This window comes from Dermacentor silvarum, chromosome 2 (assembly GCF_013339745.2).
Source record: "Dermacentor silvarum isolate Dsil-2018 chromosome 2, BIME_Dsil_1.4, whole genome shotgun sequence".
In the NCBI taxonomy this organism is placed as follows: Eukaryota; Metazoa; Arthropoda; class Arachnida; order Ixodida; family Ixodidae; genus Dermacentor; species Dermacentor silvarum.
The window spans coordinates 24,828,197-24,853,393 of record NC_051155.1 but is presented as its reverse complement, the minus strand read 5'-3'; the positions used below and the strand labels follow the sequence as shown (position 1 = coordinate 24,853,393).

The following is a 25,197-nucleotide window of genomic DNA, read 5'->3' as shown; positions in this document are numbered from 1 at the left end:
ACCCTCATTCAGCAGTTTCGGTACACCGCTGAGGGATACCGAGAAAAATTTGGATCCGCAAGGCCCGAAGACCACGAGACTGGCCTGCAATATGCAGGAAGAATAGCGGGCTACTTCGACCGCTGGGTTGAAATCTCCCACATTGAGAGGACCTTCGAGTCGCTCAGGGATGCCATGATTGCCGAACAGTTTTTTAGATGTTCTGCGTCGCTGCAAGTGTTCCTGAAAGAAAGAAATAGTAAGACCCTTGCCACGTTGTCGAAGAATGCCGATTATTTTATAGAGGCACATAACCTGATCAATCTGGGTGAAGAGAAGCTCTCCAATGAGTTCGCGTTAGACTCTGCTCGCAAGACTGCGCCTCCAACGGCGACGCCGCGGACTACTAATCGGTGCTTTCTTTGTGATAAAGCAGGACATCGAGCTTCGGAGTGCTGGTCGCGGACTAAAGAGAACCCTGAAGGTCGCGGTTGGTCCGTTAGAAAGGAACAAAGAGGTGAACCCTCAAGGAGGAAACATCAAGGGCAAGCTTCGTGTATGCTGGCTTCGTCGCAAGCAGAAAAACCGACAGAAGGGGGTGGCGGATACGTCACGCTTCAAGATGGCGAAACGGTCCCAATAGTCAGCATGACATTAACGCGATCAGGGCCCAAATGTGACGGTGGAAATCTGCCAGTGGGAAGAGGCGTCCTCGAATCACAACCGGTGTCTGTTTTATGAGACACTGGCTGCAATACCATGGTAGTGCGACTCTCTTTGGTACCTGAAGACAAAATGACAGGAACAAAAAGCACAGTGTTCTTGCTTGACCGCACGGTTCTCTACTTATCGGAAGCAATAGTATATTTAGACACGCCATTCTTTACAGGTGTCGCGCGAGTTAAATGTATGCGAGACCCCTGTATGACGTGGTACTGGGAAACATTGAGGGTGCCCGCTCACCTAATGACCCAGCCTGTTCTTGGTCGCCACACATAACAGTGACAAGAAGAGTTACCCTGCCATGAGGACGTCATTCACCGCTCAGTCAAGCTACGAGCCATACATGTTATCCTAATCTAAAAGCACAGCCGCCTCCTCGAGACAAACAGAAGACGATGATGAATCTGGTGCCGAGCTGATCGCTGATTCCAAGGAAAGGAAGACACCGTCGCTTCCCACACTGCCTGTTATGCAAACTGCAGTCACAAGAATAGAGCAAAGCAAATTAAAAGCTTTGCAGAAGGACGATAGGTCTCTCAGGCGTTGCTTCGAAAAGGTCGGCAAGATGACGATCACGGATGGCCACGAAAGCGAATATGATGGTATTTTATACAGGAAGCACAAAGTGTCAGGTGGAAAAATACTCGACCAACTAGTAGTGCCAAAAGATCTTAGGGTGAACGTGATGAAGTTGGCGCATGACGGCACCCTCAGCGGTCACCAGGGTGTGACGAGAACGGTGGATCGCGTAGTTGCTGAATTTTTCTGGCCAGGGGTCCAGTCGGAGATGAAACGGTTTGTGAAATCGTGTGACGTCTGTCAACGAATGGTGCAACGTCATTTAGTCGGACCCGCTCCACTAAAGACGATGACTTTAAATGACACCGCATGAATAGACAGTTATGCGACTAAAGGAGCTGTTACAGCAGCCTGTACTGAAGGCTCCAGACTTGAGCAACCACTTTTTGCTAAACACGTTCGCCTCTTCGAGAAGTCTCGGAGCAGTTGTCTCGCAAGAACACGACGGAAGTTTGCTCCCCTATGCGAGCCGGAAGCTTCTCCCGCGTGAAGCTGCCTATTCCACAAGTGAGAGAGAGTGCGAGTGCTTCGTCATTGTGTGGGCTTTTGATACTTCGCCGTGCTAGAATCCTCCTTGACTTCTTGAAATTGGGGGGAAATGTGATAGGAGTAGACTATGTTTGAAATGCGCGGCCTAATCTGCGTGACTGTTCTGGTGCGCGATGGACGAGGAAGAGGAAGAGCCGGCGCCTGGCGCTGAAGGGGCAGCCATGTCAACGGCTTGAGCTGCCTGGTCTGGGCTTTCGTCCCGAACGAGCCAAGCAGTCCATCTACCCCGGCCGGTGTTCCTGGGTGAGCTGGGACAGTGGCCCGTGCTGTCCCTGTGCCCGATCTGAGCCTTCGTGCCTAGCGAGCCGAACAGTACATCTACCCTAGGCCAGTGGTCCTGGGTGAGCTGGGCAAATAGGTCGGGCTGTTCCTGTGCCTGATCAGGCCTGCTCCACTGCTGTGTGAGCATTTGACGCCGGCGTGTTCCAGTGCAGCCGAATCTTCTGAACAGTCTACCTTGAGGTGGGCAGACATCCCGACCAGCTGTCACGCGAGTGACTCGTCGAGTGCCGGGCCTCCGCCCCGACCTCCATCCCCTGCACCACCCGCTGCTGGATTCATCACTGCTACTCCTCGTGCCGCGAGTGTGTGATCCCGACACGCTATTAGACTTCATCGGACAGTGACGCTGTATGTAAGCGACAGACAACTAACAAGTGAATTGTGAGTGTGTTATCGTCTACGTTGTCCTAGTCCCATTCCCGTGTCATTAAAGCCTCTGTGTTCATTGTGCTAACCTGTGTGTTTGAGGCCTGGGCCCACATCATCATCACAATGGTAGAAATGCTGGAAAAGGGGTTTGTGTTGTTTTCTCGTAACAGATATACGTTTTCTCATACAGTGAAATTACAATCCGACGCTATCATGTCTGCAGGATGTGGTAAAGTCATACTTTACGATTTTCTGACGACTATTACATTGAGAAATTCAATTTTTGTTCACTAACGCCTTGCACCACACAGAGGGACTGCGCGGTCGAGGTGGTTCAAGATGATTTTCTTGACTGGGCATCGCCTCCGCCGCCGACACAGGATTTTCTATGGCACAGGGCTCTTAACGCTATCGTGTTCAAAGTACGTACAGACCGATACAGAAATAATTCCTTTGTGAGAACTTTAAGAATAAATATAGGGTAGCCATGAGTGCTGCCCTTACACAAGGCTAATCCTGTAATTGTACGACAACATGCCATCGCACTCTCGCTTTTGCCTGCTTCTACAGTCATGGCCTCATCATCACATTATTCATAAAACAGTCACACCACCCAGAAGAATGAATGCAGTGAAACATCGGTTATACGTCCCCCAGTCATGCGACCACCCGCAGGTTACGGTGAATTGGTTGGATCCTGCAAAAGCCCCACAGAAATAATGTTTAAGAAGCTCGATTATATGACGCAATTTTACGCCGAACCTGCCACGTACGACGCCTCCTTGGTACCACCCAAGAAAAAAAAAAAAAAAGCCCTAAGCACACGCAGGCTGGCGCATGAGCACACTGCAGCCGGCTCGTAACGGGTGTGCAATACCGTATTTACCCGAATGTAAGGCGAGGGGCGACTTTCCAGTGAGGCAAAATAAAAGAATAAAAACAAAACCGCGAATGTAACGCGAGATGAACGAAAAAAGAAATGGTACCTTTATTCAAGGAATCGCAATTCGGAAACTAGTTCTCTTCACTCATCATCGCCGTCTGAAGGGGAGACGGAGCGGTATTCTCAGGCGATCACTTTCCTAGATACAGTGTAGACCGCTTATAACGTAAGTCGCCGGAGTCGTGAATATCTGAATCATATGCGGTACCGCACTATAACCAAAACAACGATTTTCAAGCCCTGCACGTAGGCATAACATGTAGACCAAGCAGCCGCGCGTATCCGAGAATCGACGCGTGCGACTGGGGTTTTGCATCCGTTTAAAATTAGGAACGTTGAAAGGTTAATGTCCAAGTACCTACGATCTTCGCATGAAGCAGACAAAGTAATAATTAGAAAAAAAATGTCTCAGTTTTGCCCGAAAGGTGAAGCATGAATTACGATAGCAAATTAGTAGAGAGCTATAAGAGTAGAGACAGTAGTTTTATCGGCTGCATAAACTTGACACATTCGCATACTAACTGAATTAACAAGCGTGGTGTCAACGTGCACAAGCAAACATGAATAGACTCAATGACCACAGACAACCACTGTCAAAACGCGGGCGTGGGGAAACGCGGCCGTCGCAGCGACCAAAGCTTGTTCGTGCGGTCCATCGCTTCAACGGAAACTGAGCGGCGTATGCACAGCGCATACAAAGATCAGAGCCACCATGGTCAGAGCCGTGTGAAGATCGCAAGATATGGTGCGCGCCAGTGGCGTAGCCAGAAATTTTGTTCGGGGGGGCTCAGGTTGCAGCGCGGCCTCCTCCTTATAAAATTTGTAGAAGGATCAAATGCATGAATAATAACTGTGTTGCCAATTCCATTGTATATTAGATGCTGCAAACAAATTATTGAAAGCTATGCACTGTCCATTAAAATATGTATGTTGTCATAAAAGAATAAATTCATATGCCCCAAAAATTGTGGCAGAAATAACTGATATCAATGCTTCCGCGTTTTTTGTCTAATTAATAAGTAAAGAAAACATCACATGAACTTTAGAACTATTGACCCTTTTCGGGGAGCAGTTTGTTTTAGAGAAACGAGATGGCGCTCACGGCGGCGCGCCATACCTCTCCTCAGCGACCGCGCACGAATACGAAACCATTACCGCTTCTACCTTGCTTCTGTGCGATCAGTTGTCGGAAATGCAACTGAGTTTTCGCTAACACACTGTGCTCCAATCATGCTAGATTGAATAATGTGGATTGAAGACGTGTGCAGAAGTTGGCTGCAAAAATAGTGACTGACATGTTAAGGAATAGAATGAATCTGTGTGGCGAAGTTCGCGGACTGCTGCTGCAACTGTCCGAACGTGTTACCGGCACTTCGTGATGTACGGCTTTCCTCGAGGATACAGAAATTTGCTCATCCGCCAGCCTTGTATCGCTAACCTTCAAAGAAAGGGCTTCATCCCCATAACGTCGGCTAGAATGAGTACCACTCGTTAAACAATGACAAAGGGAGTAGCACCGCTTCCTGTCATATTAAGTTTCGAACACGTTATCTATACACATCTGTCCAAATGGCAGGAAAACTTACGCCCACTCTATCGCTGACGTATCAAGAATAAGTGAATGGACTTACACTTGATTATATGCGCACTGTATACACACAATAAATGACGGACTACACCTATAGCACACTAATGGTCGAAGGTGAATGTTTCGTGATAGACCACAAAAGTAAACAAGATACTAACTGTAATATATATTTGCTACAAGGTATTACAATGTACAAAACAGCTACGTTTGAAGCCTTGTGCGCAGCAAGAACAAATCTATCGGATCCGGAACTGAGCACACCCGCGAGTGATTAGGCAGAAAATAATCAGATAGGAACTTCACTGAGTCAGAAACTGACAAGCCACTGCTTCAAAATATTTGCCCAATAAAGAACAAAGAGCAAAACACACTAATCCTGACTGAATATATAATCGGACAGCTTGGAATTCATATTTAGCCCCGCTTTTAGAACAAGCACCATATACGCTGCTTATGCCATTTGGACATAGCTTAATCAGCTCCGAAAGCGCTTTTGCATGTTCTCTGAAGCTGTGATCAAAGCTTCGTGTCGTCCACCTAGTCACCGTCTATGATATCTCCGAAAACAGATGTTTTCTAAGCCACACCGGCGTCATACACTTCCATTGTAAACAAGGAGGCAACGGAGGCAGTTGAGGCAAGCAATGGACGCGTCACCACGTGATCAAATATGGCAGCACCCACGGGATTGCCGCGAAAAGGGTCAATAGACAGTTTTAGTATTGCGGAAATGGCACCACGCTAAACGCAATAAAATAGCGGGGTCAGACTGCGCATGCTAAGAACGCTATTTCAGTTTTGCGGGTAGCGTGCGTCCGCTATTTTTCACATATAGCGGATACGCTAAACGCTCGCTAAGTTTCTAGCATTGCAAACATGGTGGCACCCTCGGCCCGAGTGCTTGACATGCAGGCTCGTTTCAAGGCTTGGCGTGGATCCACTCGGCTAGTTTGGTTGTCGAGCTGCTCAGTTTGCTGCTTTGACTACTCGCAGCTAGATGGTTTTGCGCTTAGCGGTGCATCGTTGTCTTACGCTATACTAAAACTCTATCGAACAGCGTTCCGCAAAGATTTAGCGTGCGTAACACGCTAACGCAAGCATTTTCCGCAATACTAAAAGTCTCTAATATCAGTTCGAAACCAGCAAAGCAGTGCATGCAGCTTATATGAAAAACGTAAAGGCCATGAAATGAATAAGTTCAGGACAAACATTTAGATGAATCTTTGTCATTCAATAACCTTGTTTACATTTTTCTACATATGCAACGGCCAGGAAGAAACCTCAATGACGCTATCCCTCGTTGCAATTGATTGCGCAGGAGCAGCTGTAACTTGTCGTGTATTGTAATTACGCCGAGATAATACTCGCAGCAGTGAGTACAAATAAGAAGTGGGAGTTCTGCAAAATATATATTAGAAATTGCGAAGATAGAATGGAATATACAAATGCGAAGATACAGCTCGCTAAAGGGCAAAAAAAGAGTCGTTGAAAACAAAGTTCACTGCTTGTATACACAAAACCTCGCAATCAGATATTTAAAAATAGGTATGAGTCTCCAATAAATCTACGTATTTAAGCAAACGTCAGTGTATATAATGCGTCAAATAAGACAAATAAACATGTTGCTCAGTCACAGATAGTAAGCTTTGCGCACAGAAAGACAGATGATCTAGGCAAGAACATAACTATGATCGCAGAAATCGTGATATGTACTTGGGCCATGCAGCAGTCGCGACAGCGCCATGTGGGTAGAATAATAGAGGAATAATGCATAAATCAGTACGAAAATGTTTAATTTAACTGCCTGCACAACGCCAACAATTATTCTGCACCCAAAATTAAAGGAGGGTATTCCTTCGTTTCAAAAAAGAAATAAAAGCAGGTAGCTGAAAATGAAAGAAAAGGACAAGCGAAGGCCACAGATGATGCGGCAAGTTGAACTACCCAATATCCGAGTGTACTTTTGGCGAACGCCGCATGGGCCAGGCTTTCAATGAGCAAGGTCGGTCAAAATTGGTTATTGGTATACTCGTAATTTTTGTATTCGCGTGATAATTGTGATCATGATGATAACTGCTAGAATAAACGGCGAAAATTTCTGCGGTTTTAAAAGCTAATTAACGGTCATACGTTTTAATAATTAAGAACTTATGGACCTGAAGGAACAGTGCCTTTTACTTGCACTGATTTTTGCTGCTTCGCTATCTAAAGGACAAACTTCTCTCGGCGGGAAAGTTGAGCGAAGCGGTCAATGACTTCGGACACGTTGATGCCGACGTCTCTGTGGCTGTATAGAAGCTCCAGCCTAACCATGCGTTCCACAGACATTGTAGAGCGCAAGTAGTTTTTTAGTAAACTCTTGTTAAAAAAATATTCTCTCTGTGCTGGCAGTGGTCACTGGAAGGGTGACTAGAAGCTACAGCAGTATTTACACATTTACATAGAACCTGCTGTCGCAATGAGAGATGGGCATCTATTCCGGTGCTAAAACCTAAAACAATCCCTTGATGTCATTGGCATACTTGTTTAGGTACCTTGCAGAAACAGTAGGCTGTTCGATTCCAGCGATGTCCGTCGTTTCGTCAGGAAGTGTGGAGAAGCAGCCTGCTTTTGAATATAGGCTTTCTTTGATAATGTCACCACAAATTTCTACAATTTGGTTTTGTGCGTCTGGGCTTAAATACGAGGCATTACTGGGCCAACTTTCCAAATGGTTCTTCAGATATGTATCTCCACAATCAGCTCGCATGCGAAGAAGCACTCTGAAAATGCCTGTATTTTCAGCAGGGGCATTGCTTATATCCATAGGGCCCCTGTCCCTGTGGCCACGGAGAGCCAGACCTTGTCGCCCGCAAAAAAAAATTTGCAATAATAGGCCATTTACTTTCTTTTGTTTTCTCATATTTTACTTTGCCTGCCCTAGTCCAGCTGATCAATCCCATTGGGCACGCTTCCTGAAAATGTTTGGAGAAAATTATCAGCTGCTAGCTGACAGTCACGATGATATTTAGTATTTTTGTGTGTGTGGGAGATTGCGCGCGCGTGCTTCCATTTATGGAACGGCTTGGACACGAGTGTTTGGTGCGCGCATGTTGGCCCAAGTTTATAAGAACATTAACCCTATAAAGTTCTAGAATTGAAAATCTTTTAAAGCATGCCTTTGGAAATGTCAGCGCACCTTTCGCGTCAAAAGTTTATGAGAACTTTATACCCATAAAGTTTCGTAATTGAAATCCATGCGCTCCGTATATTCCGCGGCCGCTGCGAGATGCCGCAACGCGCCCGCTCGCTATCGAAAAGCCAATGAAAGTTTGTGCTCGGATGGGGCTCCTTGCGTTACGTGACTCCAGGTGCAAGGGCGTTGTCACGAAATCCAGCCCGAGTTCGCAATGTTCGTGCCGAATGTCTTTTCGAGCGTGAAAAAGACATTGTAGACAAAATCCAGAATGATTGCCGGCGTCGGTGGTAGTTTGAGTTGGTGGTGCAAGCGCGCACGAAAAAATTTCGAGGGGGGGGGGGCTGAAGCCCCATCAGCCCCCCCCCCCCCTGGCTACGCGCCTGGTGCGCGCGACAACACCAACAGCCGGCACAGGCGCGAACACATTTGCTGGCAGAGGAAAAGCCGCCCCCCCCCCCTCCCTCTCTCCCGTGCTGCCTTCCCACTTTGCTCCTTTCGCGTGGGAGATTGCGTCGCCAGTTCCCTTGCGCCCGGTTGCAAGATACGCATTTGCTGCCACAGCACAGCGTCGCCCACCGCTCCCTTCCTCCCATACCCCCACGGCCTTTCGCGTGATGGAAGTCGCGTTTGCTCTCCGTTGTTCGTTCGCTCTCCGTGAAGGCGGGCGTCCCCCGCGCGCATTCACTCTCACATACGGCACGCGGCGACGATTTTATCACCCTTGGACTCATGCTCCACGTCTCTTGCTCCTCCTCCGCATCACCCTCATTGATCTCCTCTCCCATCGGTGGGCGTACCTCGTTGAGAAGCGTGCTAGCTACCGCCCTTGTCGGCGAGATGTTCCCGCGGACGCTGCATTATAACCGGTATTACGTCTTACGCGGCTGCACTGTAAGCGGTATGCGCACACATGAAGTGCTATGGGAAAATTAACGGGAGTCTGAAAAGGCCGTACTATATCCGGTCCTGCACTATAAGCGGTTACGTTATAGTGGTCTATACTTTAGTTTCACTTTCGAGAAATTTCCTGCGACTTGGCACTGAAAGCGTTCCCAACAAGTGTTTCTGGCACTGTCCTAAGCTCGCAGTCAGCGCCATGAGAGCTGTCGACTGTATACTTCAATGAGTTCATGATCGCCCGAGAATCAAGTCATCTTCCGTGCAGTCAAGCTTGTTTGAGATTTAAGTAATTCTTAAAAGACCACACAACCATTTATATTGGGGTCAGTACCAGGCCACTTCAAGCTCTACAGAGCTTTTCCGACTGGCCTCGCACAATTAAAGAGGGCCTGCCACTGGTCTTGCCATATACAAATCATCGACTCGTAGACGTCGAGACAACGAGCCACGGTGGACTTTTACAGCTCCTCGTCCATCAAAATTGCTAGTCTCTCGAAGCAGCCATCATACCGAATGCACTGTGTCGCCATAACGGCGCGAATGAACAAGTCGAACCGCAAAAGGCCGTAGGGTATTGCAGCATTGTAACCAGTCACAAGCACAGCGAAAACAGTGTTGATCCCAACCAAAAACAAGTTCTGATTTTGGTCGACTTGTCTATGGATTGGATCAAGACGTAAAGTTAGAGGTCGCCAATGTAACGCTAAAAATCGTGGGATCTAGAATATTTGTGAGACGAAGCTGATGCGTCGTGGCTGGGCAAACGTCCAGAAAAATATAGCAGATTTTTAAGAGGTGAGAATGAAGATTCGCTCACACCTCCTACAATTAAATGACTGACTGTCATTTTTTTTTCAATAATTTAATCTACCATCCCTGGAGCAGTGCAGGTTCATGCCTCGGGCTTATTCAGGCAGTCAGTACCCATTTCTTGGGCAAGACTGAGCTTAACATTCTTAGTTTTTCGATTATATGACACCCAGATTATGCGATGGTTTTGTGTGGTCCCCTCAAAGTCGTATTATCGGGGTTCCACTGTACTATGCAAAATTACGACAAAGGTCGTGGTGGCACTTCTGCGTGCTTCTCTATCAGTCAAGCACCTAACCAGGGACTAACACTGTGCCGGCCTCTAGCAGCAATCACTCACCTGAGAAGACTGGTCTGCATCGACATGGCTGCCGCGACTCACGTCCAACTGCATTTAAACAAAAGCAATGGAAACTTTCAGTTTCAATCATCATCATCAGCAGCAGCCTATATTTATGTCCACTGCAGGACGAAGGATTCTCCCTGTGATCTCCGATTACCCCTGTCTTGCGCTAGCTGATTCCAACTTGCGCCTGCAAATTTATTAACTTCATCATCCCACCTAATTTTCTGCCGTCCTCAATTGTGCTTCCCTTCTCTTGGCCCTCATTCTGTAACTCTAACGGTGCACCAGTTATCCATCCTACACATTACATGGCCTGCCCAGCTCCATTTCTTTCTCTTAATGTTAACTAGAATATCGGCTATCCCCGTTTGCTCTCTGATCCACACCACTGCCTTCCTGTCTCTTAACGTTAGGCAGAAAATTTCTCGTTCCGTCGCTCTTGGTGCTATCCTTAACTTGTTCTTGGGATTCTTTGTTAACCTCAAAGTTTCTGCCCCATGTGTTAGCAACCGGTGGAATGCAATGATAGTACACTTTTCTTTTCAACGAAAGTGGTAAACTCCCAGTCAGGTTTGGCAATGCCTGGTGTATGCACTCCAACCCAATTTTATTCTTCTGTAAACTTCCTTCTCGTGATCAGGGTCCCCTGTGAGTAATTGACCTAGATAAACGTACTCCTTTACAGACTCTAGAGGCTGACTGGCGATCCTGAATCCTTGTTTCCTTGCCAGGTTATGGAACATTCTCTTTGTCTTCTGCATATTAATTTTCAACCCCACTCTTACACTTTCTCGGTTAAGGTCCTCAATCATTTGCTGCAAGTCATCCCCAATGTTGTGAATAGAACAATGTCATCTGCAAACCGAAGGTTGCTGAGATATTTGCCGTTCATCCTCACTCTTAAGCCTTCTCAGTCCAAGAGCTTGAATACTTATTCTAAGCATGCAGTGAATGCATTGGAGAGCACAGCAGTTCAGGCATATATTTCAGGGAAGTTCATGATTTATGCACAAGTCATAAAAAGCATTGTTCCCGATTCTCCAAATGCTAACTTCTCATACTTTTTTTACAAGCCCCAACAATATTGGCTCTCATACTTTATCATACAGTCAACTTCTGTTGATTCGATCTTAACGGGACCAATAAGATCGATCGAATTGTCCGGTGCATCCGAATGAAAAAATATAGACCCTACGAGCTAAATCAGTTGGAACATTGCGTGAAAGGGAAGTTGTAGTAGGGAGGCATAGAGACGAGAGGAGCCAGTTAATAGAACATAAAGCACAAAATGCAACACAAAGAATGCAAATACAGTAGAACCTCGTTACAAAAAAGTCACATCTGAATACCTTTGTTGTATCCGATAAATCGTTATCTGTATTTATTATATTCACATTCGACTGTATAGAACACTGCTCATAATAGGAACAGCGAAAGCTGCAAGAAAAAGTGAATACACAAAATACACTCAAAGAAAACATTAGGGCGAGCTAGGTTGAAAGATTAGGCTTCTGTAATAACGACTTCATTTGTAACAAAAATAGAGCTTTCGTAAGCAAGAAAATGACGAAAATGAAAAATTTGTGGTGCACTTGTGGTCTACGGTACCTCTCCTATGACATCAGCACTGGCTCATTGACAGAGAGCTCCATAGAGGAAGGTAACGTCAACTTATCCGTTTTGGCCCGGGCGGTTCAAGTTGAGGAGAAGCAGCGGCACCTTCGGAGGATATCTTATACACAACAATGTAACGTATTGGCGCACACAGAAAATGATGATAGACTCCTAGACAAATAAGCTATCCATCTAGCTCAACTTAATATTTCCTTTAGTGTCCCTGTAACAAATGAACACCTATTGCACAGATATAAGTACAGTCGAATATTGATATAACAAACAGGGATATATAACAAATTACCGGATGTAAAGCAAATGTAAAATTTGGTTGGTCACGGTTTAATTCAATACACTCCTGCTATAACGAAATTCGGGACCCAACATGGTATCGGTTATAGCAAAGCAAATTTTTTTTCCGCATGCGCCTCAAAATATACATTCTTGTAACAAAGCTGTGTAATTTAGTTGCCGACTGCCTTTCGAGATGCCAGACTTTTCGGCTTTGCATGATTGTTGGACTTCCCTATGGCCCCGCCACCTACCCACAGCACTAGAATAATAATAACCAAAACCAAAAAGAATGATAACACCCGCACAACGTTTCGGGCTCGAACCATGCGTGCGATGCCGCAAATACGGTGGCCACGGACAAAGCTGCCGTCATGTAGACTGGCACGAAACTGCAACATCGGTTGCCAACTCTCGACATAACTGCACTGGTTAGGCCTAGCGGCCTAAGCAGTGTGGTCAGGAGAGCGGTTGGTGACAAGCCATCACGGTAAATTCGCCGTCAATATTTTCACACTTGTAGACCTTGTCGGCGGTTGAGCCTGAGATGAGATGCACAGGCTGGATTGACGGTCGTAGTAGCGGAGTACAGATTCACGTGCGGTCCCATCCATGTCCGAAAAGTCTGCCCAGTAGCGCACCCAGGATCTCTGCCAGGGGGGGAGGGAGGTTGACAGTTTGCCAATACCATCTAAACAGCACTAATTTCGATTTCTTCATGGAAAATTGTCAAAAAAATTCGCTTTTTGCGAGTGTGCAGACGATTGCGCGTCTTGCATCTTAGTTGCAGTACTCAAATGCGTAAGGAAAGAAAAGGGGTTAAACAAAAGGGGGGGGTTAGGTCGGCCTCAGGGGGGGGGGTTACAACCCCCGAATCCCCCCCCGTCGGTGCGCCACTGAGTCTGCCGGTAGCAAAACTAAGCGATGGCAACTAGAAATGACACATACAGCATGCACGTGCACATTTTGGCCAGTGGCTTGGCTGGTTGGACCACAGTCGGCAAGCCAACGCACCAATCCCACGTGGTAATGCCTATCGTATGGTTAGAAATTTGCGGCAATGCAAAGTGCGCTTATGTACTGTATTTTTGCGTGTAAAACCCACACCAAAAATTACAAAATTTAGCAGTAAAGTCCGGATGTACATATGAAAATATTGAATAGAAGTGTAGATTTCTGGTAATGCGCAATGCGCTGCTGTGAAGCCACACTTCACAGCAAAATTTTGTGCCATTATGCAGTGGACATTTTTTATCATTTAGTTTCTTGAGCCTATTTATTCATATTAACTCTGTTTGTTGTGTTTGTAAATGCAGTGTATGTAATGCTCACTTTATCTGTGTTAGGATTAGCGTTACAATTCCTGAATTTCTTGTAGCTAGCTATTTGCAATAAGTAAACTTTCTTTTAGTTATTGTCAATGTATTGCACCCGATTTGTTTATCTGAACATTAAAGTTAATATTGTTACATTTTTCGAGCCTGCTTACTTGTATTGTTTTTTTAATGCTTGTTAATGTATTGCAAGTTGTGCCCGCTTTGCCTATCTTAATAATTTTATGGCCTATTGTAAACTGCGCCACTCCTGTCTCCTTTCTATCCCAACTCTGGCAGGGACCCACACTGGGCCATGTCAATGGCTCAGCAGAAGATTATCAGCGTTGTTGAAGAGGTGTACATTAATGCACTTTGCATCTCTAAGGATATTTGGGCATAAACACCCTTTTGCCAAAACAGAAATTTGCAAAAATGTGGGTGTTAAGGTATTCTGATTACCAAAACAATCTTCTCATTTCCAGAGTGCTTTCATCTGTACGGACACACTCCATGACATGCCATATTTACTCATGTAGAGCCTGCACTTTTTTCTTTCGGATGTTTTACAGGATGTGCGCCTTACACGAGCCAGGCTTATCGCTACGCAACACAGCCCTCTAACTGCTATGCAGAATAGTGCAACCACTGGTCGCCAAGTATAAATATTGTGAGACGTCAACCGATGCGATGCCTTTATTTCTGAGCAGCCGCCCGAGACAGACGAAGCACGCACAAGACAAAAGATGATGATGAGTCGTATGTACAAATGACGACGACAATATGCACAAATAGCGCTCACACAAGATGATGAGTCGTATGTACAGATGACGACGATGATATGCCCAAATAGCACTTACAATATGTTTATTCAGTCGATCTTGTTGCTTCTGCTGCCCTCGTCGTGACAAGCTTGCCTCATTGACACTCTTCCAAAGATAGTCATCTTCCGAGTCGTCCATTATTGTGTGATATGTCTGTCACCTTGCAGTTTTTCACGACAGTCTCAAATGAAACTGCATACCTTGAGTTTAAAATCCATGTGCTCATTTCTTGCAGCGATGCGTGCAGGCATCATTCACCTAAACCTGCTAAATAACGCACTTCAGCACAGGCAATACCGTTGAAGAACACTGGATCTATGCCGGTACAGAGAACACCTGTGAAATTACCGGTATAGGCTGCATCATCATGATCTCTAAGGATACAATTGTCGGGAACCGAGGGGTCGCAGCAAAGCACCAGAACAAGAGGACCAGCTCAGCAGGCTTTCAGAATGGACTAGTGCGTGCCATGCTTGCGCCGCTGGCACACGCCGCCCAACTTTTTTTTTTTTTGTCAGTTGCAGCCGGCCCCAAGGCGTGGACTGAGAGTGCTGACCTTAGCGTCCCCGCTTAGCAGCGTTGGTGGGCCGCTACAGGGCCCCCCGCCCAGACGGAACGGCGAAATGTACTCGTCGACGAGGCAGAGATGAGGCTGTCTTGGTGTCAAGCATGTCGACGGGTGCGCCAGCGACATCTGCGGGGAGCTCCTTGGGAGGCGTCTCGACGTAGGCTGGTTTGAGGGGGTGCAGCGAAACGACTTCTTCGCAGCCATTCAATAGGGAGACACGGACACACAAGCGCTTTGTGACACACCCAAACTTTCACGATGTACCAACTCGCCCAAAAAGAAGTATTGATGATGATTCAATAGGATGGTGGCAGACTTCTGCGTCTTGTGGAGGACACGGTACGGTCAGTCGTAGGAGGGTGTAAGAGGCGCCTTTATAGCGTCTCGTCAGAGGAACACGTGGGACGAGGACTCAAGGTCCGGGTGCACAAAGATGCTGTGTGGTCCAATGATCGAGGTGGTACGGGGTGCATGCTGAATGCAGTCCTGTAGGCGTTGCTGCAGCCGCTGGGACGAGGGGGATGAAGAAACGAACAAGTCTCCAGGAAGCCGCAGAGGTGCACCGTTGACGAGTTCGGCCACTGAACGGCCAAGGTCGCGACGAAGGACGGCACGTAGGCTGAGAAGCACCATAGGAAGCTGGTCGACCCAGTGCTCTTGATCCAGGCGCGCAGTGAGTGCAGCCTTGAGCTGGCGATGGAGCCGCTCAACCATGCCATTGGCACAGGGATGATATGCAGTGGTACGGCAGTGCTTAGTGCCAAGCAGGCGGTTGAGCGAAGTGAAGAGTGTGCAGTCAAATTGCCGGCCGCGATCAGTTGTCACAATGCTGGGGCAGCCGAAGCGGGAAACCCATGCTGATACGAAGGCTTTGGCGACCGCTACCGCAGTGATATCCGGAATGGGCACGGCTTCGGGCCAACGGGTGAAGCGGTCGATCATTGTGAAAATGTAGCGACAGTCGTGAGAGTGAGGAAGTGGTCCAATCAAGTCAAGATGGACGTGGTCAAAACGGCAGCCAGGGGGCAAGAACGACTGTGTGGGAGTCTTCGTGTGGCGGGTCACTTTGGCGGTCTGGCATGCGGGGCACGAGCGGGCCCACTGGCGAACATCGGTGTTAATACTTGGCCAGACATACCGCTGTGTAACGAGGCGCTGCGTGGCTCGGATACTGGGATGGCAGATGTCATGAAGGGATTGGAACGCCGCACGACGGAAGGCAGCCGAAATGAAGGGGCGAGGTGTAGCCGCTGAGATGTCGCACCAGAGGGAGCCAGGCACAAACGGGTGAGGAAGGAGTTGTAGACGGAGGGAATGGGGATTGTCACTTGCAGCTCGGGGTCTTCCATCTGCGCACGAGCTAGACCTTCCCAATCCACAGTCGATGTAGAAGTGCCGAGGGAGGTGATGCGTGAAAGTGCGTCAGCTGCCTCATTGTCGGTGCCTTTGAGGTGCCAGATATCCATTGTGAACTCCGATATATAGGCCAGTTGACGAACTTCACGTGCGACGTACTTGGAAGAGTTTGTACAGAAGACGTACACCAGAGGCTTATGATCCGTTAGAATATAAAATGGCTGGCCCTCCAAGAAGTGCCGAAAGTGCTGGATGGTGGAGTACATGGCGAGCAGCTCGTGGCCAAAAACGCTGTAGCGAGACTCGGCACGTTGGAGCTTCCGAGAGAAGAAACCCAGTGGGCGCCATTCGGAGTTGATTTTCTGCTGGAGAACAGCGCTGATGGGCACACTGGAAGCATCCACCAAGATGAGGGTTGGCACGTTAGTTCTCGGGTGTACGAGAAGTACTGCATCGGCGATGGCTTGTTTAGGAGCCCTGAAAGCAGCGTCAGCTTCAAGAGACCAGGAAATCCCATGAGGAGCCCTTGGTCGTGCGAAGAAGGTCAGTCAGTGGGTGTGAAAGCTCAGCGCAGTGCGGAATGAAACGTCAGGAGAAATTCACTAGGCCGAGGAACTCACGCAGCTGGCGTAGGGTAGTGGGTGCTGTGAAGTCTATCACGGCCTGGACGTGAGAGGGCAACAGATGAATTCCCAGCTCTGAGATGTGGTGGCCCAGAAACTCGAGCTCGGAAGGTCCAAATACGCATTTCTGGGGGTTGACAACCAGGCCAAATTGTTGAAGGCATTGAAAGAGTTCCCGGAGGTGACGCTCATGATCTTGTGGATTGGGACTCACGACGAGGATGTCGTTGATGTAGGCAAATACAGCCGGGAGGCCGCGCGTTACCTCGGCAATGAATCGGAACGTTTGAGCTGCGTTGCGTAACCCAAAGGGCATGCGCACATACTCAAACAGGCCGAAGGGTGTAGTAATGGCTGTCTTCGGGATATCGGCCGGCTCAACGGGGATTTGGCGATAGGCCTTAACAAGGTCCACCTTACTAAAGATTTTGCATCCTTCCAAATGGCCTGTAAAATCTTGGATGTGTGGAATGGGGTAGCTATCGTGGACCGTGTGAGCGTTGAACGCCCGGTAGTCACCGCACGGACGCCAGTCACCGCACGGACGCCAGTCACCCGGTTCTTCCTTGGGCACCAGATGAAGCGGGGAGGCCAAACTGCTGGACGAAGGGCGAATAATACCTAGCTGGAGCATGTGCTCGAATTCCCGTTTAGCAATGTCCAGACGCTCACCGAACAGGCGGCGCGGACGGGCTGCAATGGGTGGACCACGCGTGACAATGTAATGGGTGACGCTGTGCTTGGGTGGCTGATTTAAATTGCAGGGCCTCGTCACCTCAGGGAAGTCTTCGAGGATACAAGCATACGGGCATGATGGCATCAGCGTGCGGATGCCGGTGGGAGTGACAGCCGACAGAACGCCAGGGATCGAGAGGCGCATCTTGCTGTCAATCAGGCGATGGCGGCACATGCTGACGTCAAGGTCGAAATGAGTCAGGAAGTCGGAACCGAGGATAGGCTGATGGACGTCGACAATGATGAAGACCCACCGGAATGTGCACCGCAGGCCAAGGTCGAGAGTGAGGGACTGAAGACCATACGTGGCGATGGAGGTAGAGTTTGCCGCGCGGAGTGTAGGTCCAGGTGACTTAGAAGCACGGTCACGCTTGGAGGACGGCAGTACACTGACCTCAGCACCCGTGTCTACAAGGAACCGCAGGCCGGAAATGCGATCCATAACTATGAAAAGGCGGCCGGGTTGTAAGGCGAGGTCACATGCCGCCGTCAGTCATCTCGCGGTGCGTTTCCCGATCATTCGCATGGGGACTTGCACTGACGGGCGCGGTGCTGGAAAGTGCGATGGTACCAGCAGATAGGCGAGCGTCGAGGACTGCGCGAGCGGCGACTGGTCGGGGAAGAGAGACGGCGGCTGGGACATGAGGTGGAGCGGCGCTGGTCATGGAAGGATGTCCAAAGGACGTCGAAAACGGCGAGCTGGTCAATCCGGGACTCTAAGCGGGCCATCGTTGAGGACTGTGGCGTTGAAGAGAGGGCGGCGACTGAAGGAGAAGTCGCGTCGTGGACTCAATCAGCGAGCTGGGCGAGGCGGTCGAGGGTCAAGTCCTCCTCTGTGGTGGCCAAGACAAGGCCGGTGGACTGTGGTAAGCGCTGCAGGAAGAGCTCCCTCAACAGCGCACTGTACGAGTCGACGTTGCTTGTGCCCAGGAGCTGTTGCATGCTGTTGAGCAGCTGGGAAGGGCAGCGATCTCCAAGATCCTCCGAGGTGAGCAGTTGCTGGAGGCGTGCGCTCTCAGACACCGTGGTGCGTTCTAAAATACTCTGCTTCAGTTGCTGGTACGGGGCATCACTCAAAGGTGCAGCGATAACGTCCGTCACTCCTTGAGCCACCTCAGGAGACAGGTTGCAAAGTAAGTGGCGAAACCGCGAAGTCTCCGAGGTGATGTGCAGCAGATCGAAGATGGCTTCGACCTGGGCGAACCAAACCTGCAGGTTCTGGCACCAGAACGTGGGCAGGCGGAGCTGTAGAGCTGCGACGTCCCGCGGGCACGAGGTAGCATCAGGCAGAAGGTTACCTGAGGGCGGGAGGTTGCTGGGGTCGCTCATCTCCTAGGCCGGAGTCACCACTGTCCGGAACCGAGGGGTCGCAGCGGAGTGCCAGAACAAGAGGACCAGCTCAGCAGGCTTTCAGAACAGACTAGCGCGTGCCGTGCTTGCGCCGCTGGCATGCGCCGCCCAACTTTATTTTTCTCGTCAGTCGCAGCCGGCCCCAAGGCGTCGGCCGAGAGCGCTGACCTTAGCGTCCCCGCTTAGCAGCGTCGGTGGGCGCTACACTATGATGATGACAATGCCATCATCAGCAGGACGGTAACTAGTGACATCTTGTAGCGCCTTGCAGAAATTAACCAGAATGCAGGTGTGGCTTCCCAAGATCACACCAGCGTGCCGTTGCAATTTTGGAGGCCATGCACCTGTGTATGTGCGTAACGCTCAGTGATTTTCAATATATTTTTTCAATACAGTATAGACCACTTATAACGTAAACGCTTAAAGTGCAGGACCGGATATAGTGCGGTCTTTTCAGACTCCCGTTAATTTTCCCATAGCACTCCATGCATACACGTATCGCTTATAGTGCAGTTGCGGGAAACGAAATACCGGTTACAGTGCGGCTGCCTGGGAGTACGGAAGTCAGCGGGGACGGCGAACGCTCCCCTCAAACGGGCGCCCCAAGGAGTGCTCGAGGAAGAAAGAGAGACGAGGTGGAGGGCAAGGGCACATGGTGCGAACGAACAGCCAGTGAGGCTGAAACCAGAATCTTGTGTGCGAGTCGTAAAATATCACAGCGCGCATAGCGAGCGAGCGCCACGAAACTGCCAACGCCGGCCAACACTCGCTACACGATAACGGCAGTAAACGAAACTTCAAGGAGCGGGCGGCGCCGGCACATCACGGCGAAGGGCGCACGCGGAGACCGTGGAACGTTAGGGAGGAGGGCGGCAGGGAAGCGGATTTCGCCTCGGCAACTCCGCCGCTTCGAGGGCTCCTCTCGCCCTCCCTTGTAGCGCCCTCACTTTCGACTGTCACCGTGCGCGCCCGCCGCCGTGCAGGCGCCGCCGCTCCAGCCGGCCCGGCGCCAGCTCCCTGAAGTTTCGTTTTCTGCCGTTATCGGGAAGCAGGCGTTTGCCGGCGTAGGCAGTTTCGTTGACCGGCCTGGGACAGCGCTGTTGCTTCCCCCTGCGCCGTAGCCACAGCGTGCAAGGTCAACACGTAACTAGAAAGTAGAGGAAGCATAAAGGAGAAAAAAGGGTTCACTGCCATTTTCTACGCATGGCTACGGTAGCGTCGCTGAGACGTTGGTACGTACACGCATATTCCAGCGCAACGCAGAATCGGCAACCTCGCCATTTGAGAGAAGGTGAAATTTTCGCCGTGTTTTTTTTTTCTTTTTTTTGTTTTGTTCGCGCGCGACATTGAGGGGTCTCTCCTAAGCTTTTACTCTATGGCAGTGCCGGAACAATGCCGGTCGGAGGCGCCGCCGCGTGATTTGGTTCGAATTAACGAGATTCGACTAAATTGAATGCAAATGTTCTAGCCGCATTCCTCGACTGTCGCATATACGCGGCTTGGTGCACATGTTTTGCATATGTGCGGGCCTTGAAAATTGTTGCTTTGGTTATAGTGCGGTACCGCTTATAGTGCAGATATTCGCGACTCCGGCGACTTACGTTATAAATGGTCTACACTGTATATTTAACACTCGAAAGTGCGAGTGTGGGTCTTACATGAGTAAATATGGTATCTCTTATTTAACCCCTTCAGATGCAAATTATGAAGGACTGCATATAAATGTGTCTAATTTACACTTCATTCCAAGGCACTCAATGCTCTGCTTAAATAAAGATGAGGTGGTACGGTGGTTTTTGAGCATTTTCTGATGAGTCATCATAATTAGAAAGTAATTTATTTAATTTATGTGCAATCAATAATGTTTAGTTTTTTCTTTTCAATTCAGTCATGCTTGAAACACATGCAGAATTTCATTATGACTGCATACATTATGAACAAAGAAAAATATTTTTTCATATTGTTGCCAGTATGCACCACGACGAATGTCTTGTGAAACATGGTACAGTAGACTTCCGTTAATTTGACTTCATTTAATTTGATATTTCAGTTAATTCGATCCCGACCGCCACCTATGGGTCCGAACTTTCGTTATGTTGATTTCTAAAATTGGCCTTCGCCGGATAACTTAAACCTCACCAGTCAGTACACCCACGCCTAACCCTAGGGTGACCTTGACAGCGACCCCTTCAGTGGCAGTGTATGTCTTGACAGAGCTTGGAGACAGTTGAACACATGTTATCTCCTGTCGAAAATGCCTATTTTCGTCCTGAGCTAAGAATATTTTCAAGCAATAACTATAACTCCCAATGTCCGATTATGATATTTACCTGATTTCATTTCGCACCTTTTTTTCTTTCTTTTTTTCAGGAAAATGGGGCCGAAAATTGTCAGCAGTACAATCAGACACGAAACCAAAACCGCCTTTGCAGCGTTCGTATGCTTCACAGCATGCCACGAACATAATGCGGTGAAGCTAAGTTTAAAGAACCAGCCGCCTTGGTGCATTTGCCCATTTTTTTTTTTTTTTTGCTAAAAAATCAGGTGCGCATTACATTTCTACTTTGTTTAAGAGCTTTAATGTCATTTCTACGTTAGCCTTCTACTTTGAACACATAGAAAGTGGGTGTGCATCAGATTTGCGGGTGTGTCAGAATTAGGCAAATACTGTCAAATCAATCAACGGTGTGTTTAGGCGTTTTTTCTGCGTCTGGTTTATTTGACTTGCGGGATAATTCAATCAATTTCGTTGGTCCCGTCAGGGTCAAATTAACCGAAGTCAACTGCATCACCTCCGTCAAGGTATTCGTCTAGTGGTACAGAGTCACATTGGAAGTGGAACGAAGGCATGTTGAGCATGCATAGGTTCAATTAACCTGAAGCTGAATACCCGCTGTTATTTCTTGCCACTACTCCAGAGAACCGGCCAATACAAGTTGTGTCCACAAATGTGGCCTGAAGAGGTTCAGATGACAATGTGCATAATGGCATCACCACATAGCCCAATGCTGAACATGCTGTAGCCCCAAAATTTGGCACCTGATCAAATAAACCACACCAATCTTGCATGTTCATGGGAACGTACGATTGTCTATGGATATCTTCTAGTTCACTTAAACAGCAAGTTTGCCGATGGCATAAAATTTTAGGTCAGGCAAAATACGTTCTGGTGGCGTAATTTTTTCTCGTGGGCACAGTTTTAACAGCGACGCTGTTTAAGTCAGCCGTAATTTTTGGTGCTTATCAAGAAACTGCTAAGAAAGAAAATAAAAGAAAGTTTCTTGCCGAGGCGGGATTCGAACGCCCACGGTCCCAAAGCGAGCGTCGTAACCACTATACAGCCACGCTTGCAGAACATGCATTTATGTGAACCATATGATTGCGTTCGCGCGTCGTCTTCGTCCACAGCTGGCGCGTTTGCACGCTCGTGCTCTATGAGGTCAAGCAAACACGAACACGTCTCACTCTGACTGTGGGAACTGGCTGTCTAAACACTGGAGTACGCTATGAGAACGAGAGAGAGAGAGACGTATTTACGGAGTGGGTCTCCTGGAAGGCAGTGTCGGCATTGGAACGTGCTGTCGGTGTTGCAAACTGCGCCATGCAACGCGCAGTGGCGGCCCTAAGTCCGAGCCGCGCGAGAAGAAATTATCATCATCCTGAGTAATAAGATGAAAAGTTCGCGTGCACTTCCAGAAAATGCTGGGCTGCGATCCCCCAGCTTCGCTGTTTCAAGCGTTGTGCGGCCGAGTGCAAGGTTAATCGGTTTTTTTTCCCTTGATTTTCTTAAAATTTTTCTGTTTATGACACTAGAAGTGGCACATGATGGCCAGTTGAAATGTGTTTTGCGACACCTTGAAAAATAGATGTTAGGTAATTATCATCTGCTCATAGCTGCCCACACTTTCGATCTGCTCACAGGCAAATGTGCAATCCCCTCAACATCACCTGGAGTGTTGTACGTAGGTGTGCCTCCAGCTGGTGCGTACGAAATGTAGGAGCATCTGGGCCACGGTGTAGGCTCTGGCCGTCGGGTGCTTCACGCTTCTTCTGCACATAACATGAAATGGGGTGGCATGTACATTACTGACGGCAAACTTTAAAGTAAAACACTTTTTGCACATAACTGCCAGATAGTTCAATGTCACGCCACTATGTGTCCAGTCACTAAAATTGGTACTGAGCTAATCATAACACTTAAAATTAGACCGATGCCGCACAAACTAAAGATGGCAGAAATAAAAATAGCATATTTGTTCCCTGACAAGCTTCGTTCCATGTGCATATATACAGTCAGAGCTGTGGTGAACACGTGTCAGCCGGAGCACTACAACTATAAATTCCTACGGCTTCAGAGAGGTGTAAAATATTCTTTCAAATAAAAACAAGAAAGTGAACAATAGGCAGGATGACAAAAGCAGCTAACTGCCACACAAGCAGCTTGGTAAGGTGTAAGGGTGGGCAAATACTAGAAGTTTCGAATACGAATTGAATATTACACACTAACTATTCATACTCAAAAAGGAACTACAGTAAAACCTTGGTCATTCGAATTTCACGGAACCGAAAAAAATGTCCGAATTACCCGACGAATGTCATATTATCTATGGTAATAAGAAAACAACAAATGCTTACTACGTCAACACGCTTTTATTTACTGAATGAATCAGCAAACCTTATTCCTATTTTGCGCAAAAGCAGCATTCTTGTCATCATCATCTCGTGACTGATTAGCGCTTGCAGTGGTGAAGGCCTCATGACTTCCTTCGCAGCGCAGCCATGGCGCACATCTTGATTTGAGAGAGGTGTTTCACTACCGCATGCACATCCCGTCTTTTTTTGCCAGTGAGCTGGTCGCCAACAAATCGGTCATCCATCGAGATGTAGCTGGTGCTTTTAAACCTCAATAGCTACGTACCAAGTCAAAACGAAATTACCGTTTGCTGCAACAGCTGCGGATGAAACCGTGGTTACCATCGATGCAATCATGGATGGTGACTACGCAGTTATGAAGGCACATAGCCAACGCGGTGTTATGCGTGGCAGTAAGCGCAATAATAACGGCTTTAATGGCACAAATAGGCACGAAGAATTCTGGTGTTGCTCTCATTCACGTGCGATTACCGCTGATGACTATGGCGATGCGGACTCCACCACTTCGTTTCAGTTGGACACTAGCGCCACTCTTGCTCTTTTCCGCTGCACATTTGCAGCGCTCAACACTCTCCAAGCTCCGAGTCACGCGCACTCAGGCAAAGATCTCACTCGACGACCAAGAACACTCGCTGCCGCAACGTGAGCAAACGCTTCACACCATGTCTCGGAAACTTGAGATTGCGCGACCGTCAACACTGGACGCAGGGGAACAAAACTTCCGCATCAAGGCACCAACCATGTCGGCTTGACCTTTGCACTTGCTGAAAATTACCTCTTTCTCTAGCGGGTGCTTCATCATGTTACTCACCTATGTGACTTATAGACCGGAAAATGCGGTAATGCAAGCTCTGCAACTCTTAAATCATTTTACAAAACTATTGAGACACAAAAATAGCACTAACTTGCATTTAGAAGGAACTTTGTCAAAACAAAGCTTAATAAGAGGCACCATGTGATGAATTAATGAGTTACAAAGTTATGAAACGCACCATGGTGTAAAGTGCTCACAAGGCAGTGGCAACAGCAAAGTGATAGATTAGGTACAGGAGGTGGAACCTCACCATAGATGCAACATTTGTATATAATGTTACTTAGTTTGAAGAGACACAGGGCTTGCAAATGCTTCTGATAGCCTCTTCCGGGCCTCCTTCAAGTGTCTCAGACATGTTGGAGAAACATGTCTGGATGTTGGAAAACATGTTGCCTTCATTCCTTTGAAAATTAGGAGTTCAGGATTGCTCAACCTTATTTTGCCAATATGATTTTATCATAAAGATGCTCTTTATCTGCCTTTACCTTTTTTTTCAAGCACCTCAGAATCACCCCAGTTTTGTTCCCATTTTATGCTCACAACTGATGCCTCTGCTTCTATGCTGCAGCTGTTGTTTACAGCCAGCCTTTACTGCTATGAGCAATTTTTGACTTAGTGTAATTGCTGCACTTACAAGACCTGGGACTATGCACCTCACTTTGCTGTTCATCACGTTTCAGCATGCAGAGACAGAGTCATAACCACCTCACATAGGCTACTACAAAGCTGCAGAAGTGCAAGCCCTGTCGTTATGTGAATTTAGGTACTGTTTGGTGAAGAACGAACCATTGTGACAGATGGAACACTGTT

General features: G+C 48.0%; 1 protein-coding gene across 5 annotated transcripts in view; it reads right to left on the bottom strand.

Annotated features, from left to right (window-relative positions):
• LOC119439931 (rootletin-like) overlaps positions 1-25,197 on the bottom strand; it is a 289,750-nt gene that overhangs the window by 13,814 nt on the left and 250,739 nt on the right. For all 5 annotated transcript variants that reach the window (XM_049661195.1, XM_037704895.2, XM_049661198.1 and 2 more), the window contains 2 exons: positions 22,869-22,970; positions 10,241-10,288 (listed from right to left, as the gene is read on the bottom strand). In XM_049661195.1, the coding sequence (XP_049517152.1) occupies positions 10,241-10,288; positions 22,869-22,970 (150 nt within the window). The remainder of the gene's footprint in view (positions 1-10,240; positions 10,289-22,868; positions 22,971-25,197) is intronic.